The sequence below is a fragment of the Mesitornis unicolor genome, unplaced genomic scaffold (genome assembly GCF_000695765.1).
Source record: "Mesitornis unicolor isolate BGI_N332 unplaced genomic scaffold, ASM69576v1 scaffold20875, whole genome shotgun sequence".
Lineage (NCBI taxonomy): Eukaryota > Metazoa > Chordata > Aves > Mesitornithiformes > Mesitornithidae > Mesitornis > Mesitornis unicolor.
Window position 1 is genome coordinate 13,886 of NW_010185063.1, and position 20,239 is coordinate 34,124.

Below are 20,239 nucleotides of genomic sequence, written 5' to 3' on the forward strand. Positions count from 1 at the left end.
TTTTATCATTTTGAGACATTCTGCCCTTTTCTTTGAAGTGTGTGAAGCTGGAACCTGTCCAAACAAGGACAGAGATCCATCCATACCTTGGGTTTGCTCTTGAATGGATCATTTTAATTCTATGACATCATAACAGTACATTCTAATGTCCCTATATAAATCCTTGACTATATCATCTCCAGGTCATGTGACAAGTGAAAAGGGACTGTTTGATCTGAAGGTTGAACACAGAAGTTGAATGGGATTTTTAAAATTTCTTTGTGCACTGGCTGTTGTCCTATTAAATTAAAGCAACTCCTTGGATAAGAAGCAAATCCACTGGACAAACAGGATTTTTAGCACCTCAAGATGGGCAGTGGAGCCAGTTCTGAGAGCAAGGAGTCGGCCAGGAGGTCCAGAGAACTGGAAAAGAAACTACAGGCAGATGCTGAGAGGGAAGCCAGGACAGTCAAACTGCTACTGTTGGGTAAATAGAATTAAAATTGCTCATAATGCTTTTCCATTGAAGGGTTACTTTGCTCTGAAATTGCGATTTTTTCCACCTCTCACTATTATATTTGAGGAAGACAGTCCTGTAATATATGCACAAAATGCTTCTTCTTGTGGACACTGATGAAGCAGTCAAGGAAAAGGATGGAAATGGCCATGTCACTGCATGCATTCAATTTTAAATATTATAAGTCCTTGACTTGGAAAAGATTTGAGAAATAAGAACCTACTGTTAGAATAAATGTTATGATGCTTAATTACACAGACTGTAGCACAGACTTACCTGGTTGGTTGGGTTTTTTTCATGGATATATATGCATTTGCAGGAGGATTAAGTGAGATAATTGATTACGTAGAAAAATCCACATTTGTCACAAAGTATTGATATAATCTATTTTCCAATTTGTTGCACTTCATTTTTTATGGAAGCAGAAAGACTCTTAGAAGGGCTTTTTCCAATGTATAAAAATAATATTGTGGACAGTAGAATAGAAAGTAATGAGATGAATATAGATTAATATTCTCACAGACTACCACTTCTAATCCGCACTATGATAAATTTATTAACATTCAGTGTGTGTAATGGCAAAAGAAAAATTATTTTTTATATACACCTTTATTCTTCTCTCTTCTCTTTTACATGGTACTGCATAGCCTACAAGAAATATCTAAAAGTACAATAACACTGCCACCATCTTAATAGCTTTCTTCCAACAGTATGAGGCCTGAGATGAAAATTCACATTGGTTTCACGAAATGAATAGAAAAACAACTTTTGATCATTGAAATGTTGCTGTTTTTTCTTTATTGTAACAGCAATGCTTACAAATGCTTTTAAACTAACATTTATTCAGACGTAGCTAGATCTCTTTGATGAAGTAAATCAGCTTAGTTCTATTGTTTTGTACATGATGCAAAAATCAGTTTATACCTGCTGAGAATCTAATTATTATTATTAATAAAGAAATAAGAGAAAAACACAACTATGCATGTTTCTCAAATAATAATAATAAAGTAGCAGTTTGATATGCTTTATGTATTCATATTGTGGTTTACAAAGTTTTTCAGTCCAGTGGAGAATATGAAGATTTTCTGTGCCACATCATTAATACAAAATTTTGCTTCTACTTGGATAAACTTGAGTTGGTCAAAAACCAGAATAATATTTTCATTTATACTTTCACAAAATTTCAATACTCTCTATATTCCTACAAAAAGTAATTGGAATATCGAGTTAGACTAGTGTTCATCTACTCTAGCATCCTGTCTCTGACTTTATCAAACACTGATTCATGAGGAAGGTGTAAGAAATCCTTTAAGAGGAACTTATAGAATGAAGAGGAATTTATAAGATAAGTAATTCCATGATATAATTTGAAGGAAGTAGTACTGGAGGCTGTCTTACACTAAGACACAAACTAAATTGCCCCTCCCAGAACACATGTATGTATTTAGTACTAAGAACTTCAGGTTTTAATGTTTCCCAATGTATATAATCAGTCTTTTTGTGACATTATTAATATTACATTCTCAAGATAACTTTAGTAAAATACTTTGAGATTAATTGCAAGCTATGTGGAAAAGAATTCTAGTTTATTTCAAATGCAAATTTGGAAAAAAAATCAGTTTCATCAACTGTACAAGCACTCTTTTCATGAGACAAGATGATTATCAGAATCTGAAATATTTTTGCTAAAGTTTTCTTCATAGAGTATATTTCTATAATATTTCATTCATGTCACACATGATAAAGATTCAAGTTTGTCAGTAAGTAACGTTTTGGAAGATTTTTTTCTGCTGGGAACTGTTATGATAAATAACAAGGAACCAAAGACTTGGTAAAAAACATGTTGGGGGCGGGGGCGGGATATTAAATGTATAGACTTATCAGCTTGAATTTTCTTGTTCCTAAAAAAGCAAGAAATGAATAAAGCCTGAGTCTGTTTGAGCCTTTTGCACAGCTAAAATGAAGTGTCTCTTGAGCACACAGAATCACAGCTGCTGAAGCAATGTGTATAACGTCAACCAGTGAAATGGCCAGATAGGAGAGTCTTAAATTCACTATGTTCCAATCTGTACCTCTTATCATTTCATACCTCCGAGGTGATCTCAGAAATTATTCTAATTTTACACTTCATAAATCAAGGGCAGCTCCATTCACGCCAACCAGCCTAGTCCTATCCTAGACCTGGGTTTCTGTTCAGACCATACGTTGCCACTTTATTATGGACCAGATGTCACCACTGTTTGTTTTGCAGTAGTCAGATTGATAGAAAACACTCAGATAAAAAAAAAATAAAAAAGGGATATGTACGTCATAATTATTTTTCAGTGTGAACATTGTGGTTTCACCCTTAAAATGTGAAAATACATATTCTGACCATTTCCTGAGGGGATTATTTAATATCCTGTCGCTCTGTGTCCTCCAATAGTTCCCTTTACAAAAATAAAATTATATCCAGAAATTAAAGACACCACATTTGTTAATATTAAGTTCCATGATCTAGGCAAACACATTATCTGTGTTGAGGTGATAATTTGCAGTTTATATGACATGCATATAAAAATTGCACATATAAACTGGGGCAGGGAAAAATTATGTCAGTTGTCCAGAAGCCAGGAGGGTTAAGTCCTCTGTGCTAGGTGTTCCTATGCTGCCAAGGCCGTTCTGTTTCCCCATCTTGTCCACAAACCTAGCCTCTACATATTTATACCTCAAAAAAAATCAGATTGTTTGATGAATCTGTAACAAACTCCAAGGTGAAAGTTTTGTTTCCTTTGTATCAGGGCAGTATCTTGCCTAGCACATCACATGTGGTTTATATGCTTTGTAGCAGACTAGCCTGCAATTTATTTGTGTGCAGAGTACAGCGCACATTTCAAACGTGGTCAAAACAGGTGATGCTCACAGTGGTGTTTCACAGAAATAAGAACATAGATTCAGCTTAAATAATCATTAAAACTTTGAACTTAGGTATTTTCAAAGTATCACTCCATGGCTTCACTGTCTACCATTTTCAGTGGCAGGACAAAACTCACCCTCATGTGAGCTGGTCCTCCTCAGCTCACTTTACTGTGAAATACTCACTTTTAGGGCACAACTCACCCCATTTAACTTAAACATCTGCCTTAGGATGACAGAAATTGAAGCTGGTTGGTTGGTTGGTTTTGGTTTAGTAGCAATTATTTTCCTCCACTGACTATAAAGAGTCTCTGATAAGTAGCGTGAATGTAGAAGTTTACAGTATAGAAATGTGAAACCAGTTAAATGAATCAGTTACCATAGTTCTGAAGTCAGGTTTAAGTTCCTGTTATTTCTGTACTTGAAGAAAAGACTTTGAGCACAAAGATGGCCCAATATTCCTATTGACTGGAATACACTGGTTTCCTTTTTTTGGGGGTGGGGAAGCATTTAAGGACCTTATTACCTCAAGAGGGTTAGATCTTAGATCTTTCCTCTAGTTTCTCTTTCCCATTCAGAAAGCTTGTTCAGTTTGGTAAAAGAACCAGGAAGACAGAATTTCCACTCTAGTTCACAGGACAGCTCCTTTGCAGCCACACCACAGAGCACTTCTTGGAAGCAAAATGGGCTTGGGACTTGGAATACTGTTCAAAATATTAAAAATGAGAAGAGAGGCAGGGTACAGTCTACCAGAGTGCTGTGGGTACAGCACAGCACTGAGGGTGGATGTGGCATGGTGATGTGGCCCCAGAGCATCATGAATGTGGTCTCTGGGAAGAAGTGTGGGAGCAAACATCCATCAACCTTACTGGCAGTGGGGACATCTTTCAGCTCCCAGAAGCAGGGCCAGAGTTTCAGGCACTGACCGAGATTTCTGTGCCTTTATCTTCTGTGCCTTTATCCACCTCAAGGAAGACTGGCATCCAAATAAAGGTAGAGAAATCAGAGGTAAATTTAAAAAAGTGATGTGAAATGCAAAATACAGGTTATAGCATATGATCTCTGGTTCCTATCAGGCTGAGCTATGAACCTTCACAGTGACAGAGAGTTTTTCAAAAGCCAATTAAACTTTCCAGGCTTCAGGACAGGACTAAGTTTGGTCTAAGTCTGTTTATTCTGAAAATCCGGGCTCATTTATAATTGATCTTTTCACTGCCTTCTAAAGGGAAGCTGCTTTCAGACACCCATGCAGCTACGTATGGGCTCTCGTGATGCACTCATGCTGTGGTTTCTGGGAGCAGAACGGTTCTGTGGTGGGGGGGAAGAGCAGCCCTGTCCCTGCTCTCCTGCCCAGGGCCCCCAGCAGGAGGAGCAAGCTGCACAGGAGGGGGAAGGAGGAAAGGAAGCAGGTGCAAAGTGAATGTTTTCTGACCCATTTCCTGGAGTGCAAATGCTACTGCTACGACTAACATACTCCGGAGTGAAGCCAAAGTCTGAGAGTCATCTGTTGTTTAGATAAAGGCCTAACTGGATCATAAATTAAAGATGAGCAGAGGTAGAAAAATGAACCCAAGAAAAACAAATTATGACTCCCACTCTATTTTAACTTTGCCTTTCAGAACTGGAAGAGAGGCTCATTTCTATATTATGTTTTCTGGCTCTTTTTCCATGAGGTGAATGTATGAATTCTCAGCACAGCTTTCTCTCTTCCCTACAAAAAGTGTAGCAAATGCCACCTTGCCGACAGGGCTTTACCAAGTTCTTCAGAAGGGCATTGAAGGGATAATAGTTGATCTATGGCACATTTGCATTTTTTCCAAACTGTGGCAGATGGCAGCATCAGCACATTTTGCATAGGCTCATTTTTCTTTCGCACTTTCTGCCGTTCACATTATGGGCGTTAGAAAATGCTTTGCGTGTGGTTTGCTGTCTGTTGTGATTCATTTGAAAAAAATAATCCCTGTCATTTAAATGTTATTAGCTTTACAAAATCTGTTTGGAAAGTCTGTAATCAGTTTGTTCCATTCACTGAGAAGCCCTCAGTTAAAATAGCCATGCCCGAGATTTCCTCTTTTGTCAGAAGTATTTGAAAAATGATAATCTGCAAAGAGCAAAGCAGTAATGAATCCTGTCCCATGGATTCATGGCCAAAATTAAATCCACTCTTCAGGTGCTTTCAACACCTGGCTCTTGTTTGGCATTTCTTGCTAAGCCTCCTCACTCTCACTCACAAAAGTGACAACGATAGTCAGTCTCACTGATTGTCAGTGGAGAAGGTTTGCATTGTGACTACTCACTTTCCATGAGATAAGAAGAGCAAAGGAATCATACATAATCTGACCAAACCCATGCCTACTGAAACTGTCTGTGCAAGCAAATGCCTGTACCTCCCCACAAGTTGTGGAGATTTACTGCAGAATCATTCCTAAGATGGATCTGTTGCCCAACTCTGCACATTTCCCACCTCCAGCCCCACTACTCCATAGCAGAAGACCACAGGGCAGAGGAACTGGCAAAACACCAGTGTCAAGACATTTGCTCACGTGCTGTTTCTGCATCATGAGTTAGACCACATGCAAGTCTCCACAGCTTCTCCAGTTGCTCAAAGAGGCTGGCTGAGGAGGATGGAACTGCCTGGACTGGCTTACAGAAAGGTCATGATACTCATTAAATGAGCAGCTACAAAACATGTAATGAACAGGACGCTGTCAGAAGCTGTAGTTTGTTCATGTCTTTCTGCCCATTTGCTAGGGATAAAATCAAAATATGACCCATATTTTATTTCCTTGCTAATTAAAGAGTCTCTATTTTTCTTTTAATTGGCTGAATGTTCCTTTCTTTTGAAATGTCCCTTTCCTTTTTAGTATTGATACTTTTACCAAGATTTCATTCTTAAGTCTGAATGGACATTAGGGAAGGTTATAGTTAGTGAAATGAGTATCTAAAACATCTGTGTGTCTCTTCATGGATATAAAATTCTGTGCTTCAGAGAGTTATTTTTAATACTTGTTACTTATACACCTATCAATCACATCTTCTCAACACTTTTCATCTGCAGGTGCTGGAGAGTCAGGAAAGAGCACTATTGTAAAGCAAATGAAGTAAGTATGTGAATATTCATATCAGTTGTTGAATTTGGTATTGGTAGTATAAGCTGTCTAGCTAATGTCTTATTACAATATTTATGCTTGTTTGAATAAAACGCAAAGAAACATTATTCAAATCAAGTTCTTATTCAACCACATACAGAAAAACACAAAGTGACTAAGCCACACAGCTGGATTGGTAGTCAAATCTGTCTGATCACATCATGCACTGGTCCAGCTCCTCACTGATGACCAGGAAAGCTTCTTCATTGGCTTTGGTAGGAGTTACGGTACTGCAGTAAGAACATGAGTGTATAAGGCCACCAGCCACGGCAGAACCATCTTGCCCAGTATGCCCCTGCAGTAGCTAATCAAGGCCATTTCCAGGAGACCAACAGACCAGACAAGTAAGCACACAATAATACTTGTGCTGGATACTCTGATAATATCTGATCATCTGTGACTCAGGCACCATCCTGAACCAGAGACGGCATCACTGTGTGTAATAGCCCTCGGTTAATTCACGTATATGTTTCACATGTATGTGCACGTGGTGCCACACAGATTGAAGTCAGCAGCTTCATTTCCCTGTCTTCAGAGGAAGGTCAAATCTGTGTGTGTCTCCTCATTTACAATTTACTATGACAGTATTCTCAAATATAGAAAAACAGGCTAAAAATAAACTAATACATGTTATTCATTTAAGGGCAGTCAAAAGACCAACCACGTATCTGCTTTGAATAGACAGTCCACCTGAGTTCGAGAGATCATACTTACACAGGCAGCAAAAATCCTCCTTCCCTGTGCAACCTGCTAAAATAGTGCTGTTGTATCTAGCTTTATTTTCACAGACAGTGTCCAGGTCTGCTTCCTAGACTCATCTAAATAAAGAAAAAAATTGCACAGGAATTGCAACTGTTTAGACATGACCTGACTTTGTAAGCACCAATCTCTTTCTGTGCAAAAATCAAGCAGTTTTGCAAAAATCAGAAATACTGTTCTAAATTTAAGTTCTCCTATTTCATATCTTTGCCAACGCATTTTAAAGAGTGAAGTAAAAAATGTTATGTCATAAAAGCAATTTTCTACTATTTAAGCAGCTCATTTTGTGACAAGACAGATTCAGAACCATCCATCAAATACTTTGCTAACTTTTTGTTCCAGTTAAATGGTGGATAATTTTATTTCTGTTTTGAGTTCCCAACAGGAGACCCTCCCTATTCAGCAAACCATTGAAATGTATTGTGCTGCAAGCTTCCCCAGGTAGAAGCAGATTAAAGATGTTTCTCTGAACTGAGCACTTTAAGAATGCTGATAAGCTTTAACAGCATTGAGGAGGGAACAAAAAAATGCAAAGCTGAGAGTTACCTTTAAAGCCCTGTGCATTTATGAGCTGTCAACTTGATCACAAATATGAATTATTTTACAAGAAACCTCTTCAGGAAAATTATAATTTTTCATATAAAATGTCATATTTCTGTCACAACCAAGGACATTTTTTTTTTAAAGGGAAAATTTTATGTGGAAAAAGCAATTTAAGTTGCTAAGTTTTTTCATTAAAGCATAACATTTTCTAGAAAAACATGATAGCTGCTTACAAAAGAAATAATTTCACTGAAAATACAATTTTCCACCGAAATCAGGGTAATTTTACTCTTATTAATATAATTTTCTAATTCATAAACCTCATTCCTTCCAGACTGAATATTTCAATCATAGTTAAATGCTTCCACTGAACTTTGCACAATCTCTAGTGATGCTAGAAATATATATATGCTACAAGGCCCTAAAAAGGCTGGAATCCTTATGAGGGATAACTAAAAGGGAAAAAAAGAAAAAGTTCCTCTAGGGCTCTGTGCTTCTGAATAGACCATTTAACTGTGATTTAACTTTTTTAAAACCAAGCTGTGTTTTTCTGTGCTATGCTTTAAGTTAGCAGTACAAACATACTATAAATAATTCAGCAAATGAAAAGCACGAAACAAAATATTTGGTAACTCATCATGCCTGTTGAGATTGAATCAACTCCACCTATCTGGTGAGCAGCTCTCCTTGCATGAAAAAAAGCAGAAGACTAATTTTTTTCCTCTGAGAGAAACATAATTTAAATATTATGACTGGTAGTGTAACACATCATGCCTTCAGCAACCTGCATTTATTTTTTTAAAGGTTGTTTATCTTTCCAAGGATCAGGAAACAAAATTTTCCATTTGCTAAAATGCTCCTTCTGGCCATACAAGATGTCAGCCTGTTTTCCTTTAATAAAAGCAGCAAAATTCACTACTGCATTAACAGGGTGGCTAACATACCTTCTGCCAGAGGACATAAATATATTATTTTAAAAAACCCAACAAACAAACAAACCCAAACAATGAAACAAAAAAAAAGCTTCAAGCAAACCCAGGTTTTCTTTCTGTAATTACCAAATGTAGTTTAATTCAGAATTTTATATTTTTATTCCTTCCTTTGTTCTTCAAAGAAAAAGCATGAAAATATAAAATAGCCATTTATGGACTGTTAGGGCCTTTCCTTCTCTCTCATCCCAGATTTTTGCAGCCATTGGTAAAACATCCACCTTCCCTAGAAAACCTGCTATGGCCACCACTGTGAGATACACAAAGTAGTTAAACCAAGTTCATGTATTTCATGGAGTTTGAGTTCTATATATTTCATTCCATTATTTCTAGAAAAATTGTTGCTTTCACAGGCAGTGAGGGTAAAAGTGAGAAGAATATGCTTGAGTATCAGTGCAAGGTTCAACATTGATGGCAGCTCAAATTATTTCTTGTTAAAAGGTAATCTTGTCCATTAAGGGAGGGCAGTGGGGAGCTCTGGGCTCTGCGGTGCTTCACACACAGAACTTTGCTTAATGCCCTATACTGCCTAAGCAGCAATCCAGATTACCCAGTGCGCTATCATGGAGCTACATTGGACTCCTTCAAGGGAATAAACCTCCCGTCTGAACAATTCCTATTATTTCATTCAAATCACTCTACTGGCACACGGATATTGATACACAGATATTTCAGAGGACGGCAAAAAAACACTCACTAGTATACCAGACTGCATAGCACTGCTCCCCTTTATCTTTCTCCCAAGTTCAAAAGGATTTCTCTGAATCTTGCAGATTGGTTTGAGTTCATGCTGAAAACAGCAATCAGAAAAAACATCCAAAGTTTTAAAACAGAGTATACAGATTTGCCTGGTCTAGAAGTGAATAGAGAAAGATTTTTTTTTTCCTGCAGATGCTATTCCTACAGACACAAGAATGCAACTTCTGAATTTTCTGACATCCATAAGTCAGAGAGATGTTAAAACTCCTGTACATTCAGTTGTGCTCTGGGTTTTGCTTGTCTGTGTGAGTGAGTTATTTTCTGACAGGGCTGACTTCTCCCCTTGAACGGGAAAGTCTCCCCAAGACGTGCACCTCTACTCATTCTGGGCTAACCTGTCAGATCCTTTCACATCCCCCCTTTATGCTTGTATAGCTCTGTCCAGACTGTATCTCTGGCAAGAGTGTGGGGGGGAAACCAAAACACAAAGGTTATTTACTTAACAACCTGGTGAACAACTGTGAACAACTAAGGTGAGGAAAAGCAGAGTCTTGGTTCCAGCAGCAACCAAAGCCAGTTGCTGTCTATTCATTGAGACTGCACCGCACCAAAATGGGTCAAGTTTTCATTCTTTTGCACAACTCATGGAAAAAGACGTCTCTGGGTCATGATATAGCCTGCACAATGATCTTGGAGAACTTTAATCACATGCCATTCTCCAGTCAAGCAGGATTATGAAATTATAATTCCTCTTTCAGAATTAGATTAATAGCATTTGACTACTAAGGTTCTTTGTTAGCTGGAGTACAGGGCAAATCCTCTGGAGTAATATGTCCCCAAAGCCTATAGATAGTAACAACTTTCAATAACTAGAAATTGTGACGGATGTGCAAAGAAATATTAAAGATTTTGTTTGGGTTTTTATTGTTTTCTTGAGGAAGTGCCTCACACTGCAGAATTATTTTTGTAATAATATTTCCACTCTAGGTAAGATTAAGGTTAAAAAAGAGAATGACTAAACAACCAATGTGAGACCCCAGGACTAATTATTTAGAGTCTAAGTCCAGCTGTGCAATGTGCCCTGTATCCATAGGAATGGACTTGTATCTTGTTCTGCATTCATATGTTATCTTATATTGACCCACAAGGCAAAAAAACAACACCTTTTCACTCAGACTGGGGAGTCAAAACCTAACCTCATAAACTTAACCTCATACAGCTGCAGAAGCTGCTATTAACAAATTCCAGCAGAATAGGCAGATAAACCCTTGATAAATGTTTTTTCAAGATGGATTCAGTTCCTTTTCACACTGACCACAAAGGCGTCTGATCCAACTTTTCATTACTTACTTTTCTTTTAATGCATCCCATAACCTTTTATTTTCTATTTCTGCACCAGGATCATCCATAAAGATGGTTTCACCTACCAGGAACGCATGGAGTTCAGACCTGTCATTTACAGCAACACAGTGCAGTCTATCCTGTCTATCGTGAAAGCAATGACTAAATTACAAATAAGTTATGAAAACCCAGCTAGAATTGTGAGTATGATGCCCTTTCTCTTGAAATAGGCATTAGAATATCTTTTTTGGTAGTATAACAGTAGAGACTAGTAGAACAAAAAGAGTTCAGTATTTGCTTTATGATAATGGAAACTAAGTACTCCTTGAGTTATATGTGTGACAAGATGTACTTATTTTCATTTTCTCAAGACTAATGCCTGAGGCCTGACCTTTGCATAAGCTGCCATTTAGTTTGTTACAAAAGAAGTGTTCAACTTGCAAAGATATAAGAAAGAAAAAGAAAAGAACCTTTTCTTAGCTGCTTAGTCATTTATTGCTATTGGGAAATCTAATAAGCATTTTCCTTTTATGAACAAAACTTGGGGTTGAGCCATGTAAGGAAGGGTCATCTAAACATGTTGGGAATATTTCAGTTTGGCATTGCTCCTGGAGCAGTCCTCACCACTGTACAGCCACAGCACCAGCACATTGACACCACAGAGAAGTGGAGTCTGACCTCATCACAGGAGGTATCATCACAGCATAGAAGAGGAGCCACAGTAGGGAGACCTGCTGTCTTCTGCCAATCATGCTGAATTTTCAGAGACAGAAGTAAAGGAAAAACACATACTTTTCTTCTCAGTGAGATGAAATTATTTAGTCTATTGCCTGTAATTCAGACCTTGCTGAGAATTTCTCAAAAGCCTGTCAGAATATCAGTTGGTTCCAGTTTTGGCAAATACTGCCTATTCTCTAGAGACTTATCTTAGAGGAAATTACATCCGCTTATCTAAAAGATATTTTCTCATTCCCAAATTCCACATTTCATTACAATGATATGTGGTACTTTGACCTAAAAAATGATAAACAAATGCTTCAGAGGTTACAAAAGCTAATCTGACAAAACAGAAACTAAATGTTTTCTTCCTGTATTCTACTCAAGTGTCCATGAACACAAGTCATTCAGACTTGGTCTTGGTGCCCAAAAGCAGCACACCAAAAACAGACCTGTGTGAATGTGCTGCAGCTTGGCATGGTCTCCTCAATTGTGACAGACACATGTCTGGGACCTGTCTACCAGTCTACATGGCCTGATCAAAAATAAAACTGATCCTTGCAGCACCTAGCCACAGGTCCTGGCTCAGCCTCTGATAACCACTACCATGTCCAGAAACTGCCACCTGCAATTGAGATACCTGTGCCCCAGAACTTTAGCCTCTTTTCTCAGCCCTGCCAAACATTCTGAGAGGCTTACACATGTGCACCCATCATCTACATCTGTGTCAGTTTCAGAGACATTCTTTTCAAGGGATTTCACAGCCTGGGAAACTGGGAACTGAAAATTGTTAAATGGCTCAGTTAATTTCTTAACTTTATATAATCAAATGCAGAAAATACAGCTATTGTAAGTTTATCACTGACAGCACACTAAGCCTACTCTTACAGTTTTGCCAGAATAGGTCTCTAGGAATATATTTGAATACACTTGTATAAAATATTTCCAGTGCCTGCCTTCACTTTCCCCAGAACCACATAAAAGCAACCTGGATGTGAGTTTTAAAGAAAATATAAATTCTGGGCACATTTGTTTGAATTGCCAGTAAACATTGCCCTTTCTTCCAAAAACAAACTTAGCTTACATTTTCTGTAGAATCATAAACCATCTACAAGCTTGAGTTGTTTTGATACAAGCTTTGATTTCAGCTGGACTTTGTTCTTGCTGTGTTCTGGTCCAGATTTAGCTGCATAAAGTAATTTAGCTAAAAGACTGGACTTATCTTAGGCCTGAAAGCAATGGGACCATCCATGTTCCAGGACTGTCTGTAAATACCTGTAAGTGGTCCTGAAAGTGCCTCAGCACGCAATTTGAAACATCATCTGTTCAGGTGAGAGAGGTATTTTTTCCTACCTAAAGTGTCATTGCAATCTATTTTTTTTATGAAAATCATCTGAAGTCTGTGTAAATGCCAGAGACGAACAAAACATTACATAAATCAGAGATGATAGGCTCAATCTGCTGCTATCTTCCTTTTTTACGTAAGCATCAAAATCCACAGTTGCCACCCTTTGCATAATAATCAATGCACATTTACTGTACACCTGGAGGCTCTGAGCCCAAGGCTTCTTGTTGTAAGCTGTTCAACCAGCAACTCCAACCTTGGAAGATAGCTATAACTATGAAATGATATGTGATATCTTGAAGGAGAGAACATTGCAACTCTTATCTTCAAGCTGAACAAGTGTGCGCACTGGAGCCAGATAAGGCGCACACATGAGATTCAGTTCTGCTGATCCCAGCACCGAGTGATAGGATGTGGGTACAAACGAAGCCCGTGTTCTTTAATGCAGAAGAGCAATTGTTCAGCTGTCCTCCTTCCTCTTTCAAACAAAAGCAGTTCTCTAGTGGTTATTTCCCCCTTTTTTTTTCTTTTCCTCCATGCTTACTCAGTTTCTCCAGTATTTCAGAAAACTTGCAGTGTTTTATTTTCGATTAGTCTCTGACTTTAACAAATTTTCCATAAACTGCAATTTCTATTGAAGCTTAAAGATATAGTACAATCCTAAAATAATGTTTTTACAAATGACTGCAAAGTTGTATTTTATTGTTAAATAAAACTTACTCCCTGCTTAAACAGTGTATGTTAGAATCCATTTCTGCTTTTGCAACTATTGACTGCAATTCACTTCAGTTGCCTATTTATACGGCTAGGAAGAAATTATATTCTATAATTATCCACTGCTGTGACAGTGTATCAAGTGACCCTATTTTAATCATACTCTTTATTTACAGTACATTCCTAAGCTGTTAACCACTGAAAAGAAATATTTTTAATGTAATAGATTACTTGAAGTCTTTTCGGATTGACTGCAAAAGGAAGAAATTACAGAACAAGCCATTTTAAACACTTGGTATGCTATTCAGTTATAGATTTCTACCCCCAAATAAAAAAAGTACAGGAAATACATTCACTAGGTATATTCACTTTGCCACATTTCTCACTGTGGCCTAAAACTAGAAAATTTTTTCTTCCAAATATATCAAAAAATATGTTTAGCTATATATTTCTGCTTTGATATGATAGGTTTAAATTTTAAACATCCTTTATAATTTAGTTTTTGATACCCCACTACTCTGTCTTACAATAAAAGCCCTCCTTCCAAGTTGGACCTTTAGTGAACACGTATGGTAAGATGAAACTGATCCTTTGTATGAACAAAACAATAAAAAGGAGGAAAACTGTGTATCACAATTTATGACTAACCTTGGCACTAAATAAAGAGAAGTGAGCTTGTAAAAGGATGCTTTCATGCACAGGCAAGTATAGCTACCTAGAAAAATGGGTGAACATGCAAAATTTTGCCTCTGCAACTCATTTTAAAGCAAATACAAAATCTTCAAGGAGGTGGAGGGGCTCAGTGCGCTTGCACAATATTTACAGAAATTTCTCCTTAGGAAGATGAAAGGAAACTGTGTGCCATGGCGACAGCTCTGGAGGATGGTGACATGTCTTCCGAACTGGTTGAACTCATCAAACAACTGTGGAGCGACAGCGGGACCCAGGCCTGCTTTGCAAGGGCAGCAGAGTACCAGCTCAACGACTCAGCAGCCTAGTAGGTGACACTGACTATTTCCGTAACGGACAGTGTAGGAAGGCTTGCGACAAGGTCTCTTCCTGACATGCAGAATAGCCTACAAAAATTATTGTTCATTAACCTGAAAAAGAATGAGGGGTTTGCTAATGTTTATAATATATTATAAATCTTTAAGTAACGGAAACAACAGAAAACAAGGAAAAATTTGTTTCTGTGAGTTTCTTTAAATTGTAAAAAAAAAGTCTATTTTATCTCTAGGCAATTCCAAGATAGACAAAATGAGGGGAAAAGTGACTTGAAACAGCTTAGGATTTACCTACAGTTGTACTTTGGTTACATGTCAGGCTGCTAAATCTAAGTCTGGAGAAAATTATAAAAACTTTCCTTTAAACTAACCTGGCTGCATGGATGGGTATCCCCTGAGCCCTCACAGTCTCAGCATCCATCTGGTCTTGGCCAGCAGCTTCTCTCCAACCTGACAGCCCCAGCTCCCTTTCTGCAGCCTGGGAGGCAGCAGACAGGTAAGCAGGGGACTAGGGCTGCTCAGCTCTTGTCTCCACCAAGCTTCACCTTCAGCTGGGGTACATCTCCTAGCTTAGATGTTATCCATATGCTTAGGACTATTCAGGAGTCCCTGGTTTGGTTGCTTCTCTGGCTGTCCTTGTAGGCTACAGTGGTCCTGCTCTCCTGTTTCCTCCTTAAGCTCAAACAAGACTGAGAAGGGCGATGTCACCTGGGCCACAAGGTTCTTGGAGAGCCTAAGTCTGACTCTCGACCTGAGGCAGCAGTTGTTCCGGCTCAGGTCCATCTGCATTGGAGGTTTCTCTGCTCCTGCAGCTCCTCCTACAGGCTAAGGGCACCTGCAGGGTGAAACCTCACAAGGCATTGGGTGTCCCTTCTACTCAGCAAGCAAAGACATGATCAGAGTCTGGGCCAGGAGCTAGGCAAACTGAAGGCACTAAGAGCTCACTAATTGTAGAGAGTAGAAGGGATATACCATGAAAACAGCAAAAATCATTTGTCTCTCTATATCTTCAAAACAAGAATGAAGAACTTTCTGCAAGATAACAAAACAAAGAAAATACTGCCTGTGTTGATTTGTGCCTGATTTGGCAGCATTTCATGGCAGCCTTGTATTTCTATAGGAATAGTCCAGAGAAGTCATTTGTTTCCTAACATATCCTTTCTGACAGGCCACACTGCAGTTCCCAGTACAAAAAGTCTGTAACAAGTCATAATTAAAAATAAAAACACTTCTTGAAATTAAAAACAAACAAACAAAAAACCCAATTAAAAAAAACTGATGCAGAAAAAAAAGATTACCTGTTTACTAGCTACCATTCTAGTGTTTACACTATGCCTGGCAGATTAGGCTCTGTGGCCTACAAAGAAGATGGGAAAGCCTAAAGTAATCCCTCTCAGTGTTATGGACTGTGTCATGTTTTAACTTGCAATAAGTTTCAGTATTTAGAGAGCTAGTACAGACTGTAAAGGACCCAATAATCATGATTTATTGTTAGAGTTACATTAAAAACAACAGTGATATGTTTTTCCTGTACTTGAACAGTTCTGAAAGTCCTGTTAATCCTCTGTCTTCATCTTTTGGTATGTGATGCTTCTGAGCAGATCTTTGGCTCTGAACCATTAGAATCAACTTAGCTTTTTGCCCTTGCTCCTGGGCTTCTGATGATCAGTTCAAAACCAGCTAGAGTCAGCCAGCTATTTAATGCTACATTTCAATTTCTTTTAAAACCAACACCCGGTTTCTCAGCTCCCGTGAATCAGCTCCTACACAGAGCATTAATTTATACTGTGTAAACTCTGACTCTTTGAGGTTATCATCTTCTCTGAGTCTTTTCATTATCAATTCAAGCTAATGAAGATTGATCACTGCCTTTCCTCCGTGTGTTTCAGCTGAAAAAAAAGAGTTCTTTTGAATAATAGAAAATCCCCTGTATGCCAAATTTGGCTGGAATTTCTTAGATTCACCTGGAATTAATTCTGTTTTAAGACAGAGTGATGGGCAAAGAAGGGGCAAAATAAGGACTATAAATCATGACCTTAATTGTCATTCTATAGCTATCAGTAGTATGTGGTGTTTCATGCTTGCTCAGTCATCTGCCTCTCAGGGTAGGATTCATGTCACCTAATTGAAGCCAAGGGAAGATGGGGCATTTAGACTGACCTGCTAGTTTGTGTTCCCACTCTTGCAAGTGCAGAGTCGGCCAGCAGTGTCCCCTTGGAGCTGCCTACAGCTCTGGGAAGAATCTCAAGATGCCTCCATTAACTAGATAATTACACTTGGCTGTACTGAATTGAATTTAGGTATTTGTGACTAAGAACTATCAGATCTTTATAGTGAATTTTATGTACAAGTGTTTATTTTAGTGCTTACATGCTTTATAAATTGCAAAATGTCTTTTATTTCTGCCTCCTACAGAGGTGAGCTGAGATGAGTTTGCTTCAGGCCTCACTCAGAGAACCAGAGATATATTGTCTTTTTTTTAAAACAGATTGTTTCCTGGACTCAAATAATGGGGAAACATTTAATTACTCAAATCAACTTAAGCACTCCTTGCTGAGTGGATTCAGTCTATTCAAGTTAAAATAAGAAAATCCTATTTCCACGTATTACTTACAAATCTCTATATAGAAGGTTCTAGCTTAAAAAAAAATTATTTTATTTTATTTTATTTTATTTTATTTATTACTTACAGATGTATGAAATATTGCAGACAAGGATGATGAGCTGTGAGGTTTGTTTTGGTAGTCATCTGGTTAAATTTAATAGCAGAACTCCATGTTCTTTGTGGACTTTGTGTTAGAGGAGAAAAAAATGCATGAAGCCTAATAAACATTAGAGAGACTGTGTTTTGTTTGCCAGAGATAAGAGGCTACAATTGGGAAGGTGCCAACTGGGACACCAAAAGCTTGAAACTGCTTCAACTGCTGTATATGGTTTCTTGCGTTTGGCTTTGTTCTTTATTGGAATAATAGCAGTTAAAAATGAGAGGATACCCAGATACCACCTTTTCCTGTTGTTGATGCATAACCTCTCTGTGCAGATTCGTAGACCAGCCAGTAGGATCCACAGGCTCTGTCCCGCCATTTTGAGAAAGCTGCGTGCTCCTGGAAGAGACAGGAGAAGGGTCGGTTGTAGGACAAGAGCAGGCTTCAAAGATCTGGTTTGGATTCTCATTTTACACAGATTTTATCTCTGTATGCCAGACATAAAACCAGATAATCCACTCTTTTCCAGGGGGTTGTGGGAACACTGACTGAGGGGGTCCTCAGCTTCATTGATGTTTCTGGTTTTGATTACAAAATATTTTTTTTTAAATTATCGTATACTTTCCTCTTGTAAACTGATAGCTCTGCAGGGAAAACAGCCTCCAAATGTGAATGCCTCCAAAATATTACACCCTCCCTTTCACTTAGGAAGGAAGATACTGTTACACCAGGTCTGACTGATAGGCTGTGATAACTTCCAGTCAAACCTGCTTTTGAAAGATGCTGCCACTTCTCCCACTGTGGTGGCAAGTCCCACTTGCTGAAAGCAAATGGACAAAACCTCTTTCCTGACAAGGTGGTTTTTTAGCATCCCTGAGGAAAATAAGGATTTACCTGAACTGAAATTCTCAGAAAGGTATTCATTAGATACAACTAAATAACACTTCTATATCGTATCATAGAATAATAGAATGTATTGGGTTGGAAGGGACCTTTAAAGGTCATCCAGTCCAACCCCCTTGCAGCAAGCAGGGACAATGTTACCAGATCCAGTTGCTCAGAGCCCCATCAAGCCTGACCTTGAATATATACAAAGAAAAAAGAAAAAAAAAAAAGAGAAAGGCTCTGGATTATGGATCTAGATTGTACAAAATCCAATAGTATTGTATTTAAATCATAGAATTGTAGAAACATAGAATCCATATGGTTGGAAAAGACCTTTAAGATCATCAAATGTGCAATTTACATAAAATATTTAAAAGCAGCTCAATATGAAGTGATTATGTGACATTTATTTCACCTTTTGAATTCACCAATGACCATTTCTTTTTAACTTCCTTAGTTACCTCAACGATTTGGATCGGTTAGCAATGCCAGACTATGTGCCTAGTGAGCAAGATGTTTTGCACTCCCGAGTGAAAACAACTGGGATTATAGAGACTCAGTTTTCTTTCAAGGATTTGAACTTCAGGTATGAAAGCCATATTTGGCAGTTTTCTGTGGTTATATCTTTATTAAGTATTTTCTTTCAAAGATATTGATCTATTATAATATTGGTAATCCCACTGTGACATCCTTGAATCCACTTATTTAATATTTTGAAACAGCTAAAAAAGCAAGGTATTTTAGTACCAGTACTCCAACTTTAAGCATATAATGGACTGTTATTAAGAGATCTCAGAATATCAGGTTCTAAAAGGACATTTTTACATATGTAAGTGTCTAAAAGGCATTATTTGTATCCTGCCATTTGAATAATTGTTTGTGACATTTATGAAATTTGCCTACCTAAATGTACCTTAACAGCATGCAAAACATTTGATGACTACTAATTTGCATGTACTCTCAACCTTTCACTCTATTCTTCTGAGAACAGGAACAACTGCTGTTAACACTGGAATGCATTACATTCTGCAAAAAAAAAATAATTTCTGTCCCATGGGAAATTTCAATATTAGCATGCATGCCTTCACACTCATTTAAGATGAAACGCAAAATGTTCAGAAAAAAATCTTGAAAACAACATCTTTAAGAAATGTGACTGAAAATAATCGACACTTTCAGATACTGAAGGTTTTGTTATGCTTTATGAACCAATTAAAAACGTCTAATTCCACATGAAAACATATTCGAATGAATTATGATAGTTTCAGTTTTCTATAATTCATTTCTCTATGGACTGAATTCCATTTAATTCTTAATTTAAAGGCTAGGGTGCATATTAAAGAATGTAGCCTAGATAAGAAACTGTCTGTAGAGATAGATATATAAAGCACCAGGCTTATAACTCCTACATTTTATTGGCTTATTTTCTCCTCATGTGGCAATTAAACTTCCCCCAAACCATCTATGCTACCACACAGATGCTTTGACACAATGGAGATTACAAATACAAAGTAAGATTTTGAAGCAGATGCCCTACAAATAAATTATTAGCACCTATTAATACACTGATCACTCATGAATATTCAGCACTTACTCACGAATGCTACGATGCAATGTCATAGACATCATCTTCTTTCTGTCTGATTAACATATTTCCAGGCAGCTTTGTACACTGGAAATCTGAGGACTTTCAGTTACCATAATAGTTTATGTAAGAAATAAAATCTGGATGAAAAAAGAAAAAAAAGATGGAGAAAGAAATCATCAGAGTGCAAACCCTCTTTGACATGAACGCTACCAGTCCTGATACTAGAATACCAGAATTAGTGTCTAGGTCCAACCAAAATGCAGCACAACTAGGAATTAAGTTACCTGAGTGTCTTGTAAAGAAGAGGAGGGCTCCTAATGCCACCACAAGCACAAAACCCATTCTCTTTAGCGCCTCTGCTATGCATCACAGTAGTGTTACAAGCAGCTGGTGACGCGGGTGTGGTAGCT

General features: G+C 37.8%; 1 protein-coding gene across 1 annotated transcript; it reads left to right on the forward strand.

The window, feature by feature from the left end:
* Window positions 1–348: 348 nt before the first annotated feature.
* On the forward strand, window positions 349–18,827 carry LOC104533218 (guanine nucleotide-binding protein G(t) subunit alpha-3-like; the record flags this gene model as incomplete). Its single annotated transcript, XM_010184715.1, has 5 exons — window positions 349–466; window positions 6,450–6,492; window positions 10,930–11,071; window positions 14,487–14,644; window positions 18,699–18,827. Coding segments are annotated over exons 1-5 (590 nt in total), but the record flags the coding sequence as incomplete, so codon positions are not given.
* Between the last annotated feature and the right edge of the window lie 1,412 nt (window positions 18,828–20,239).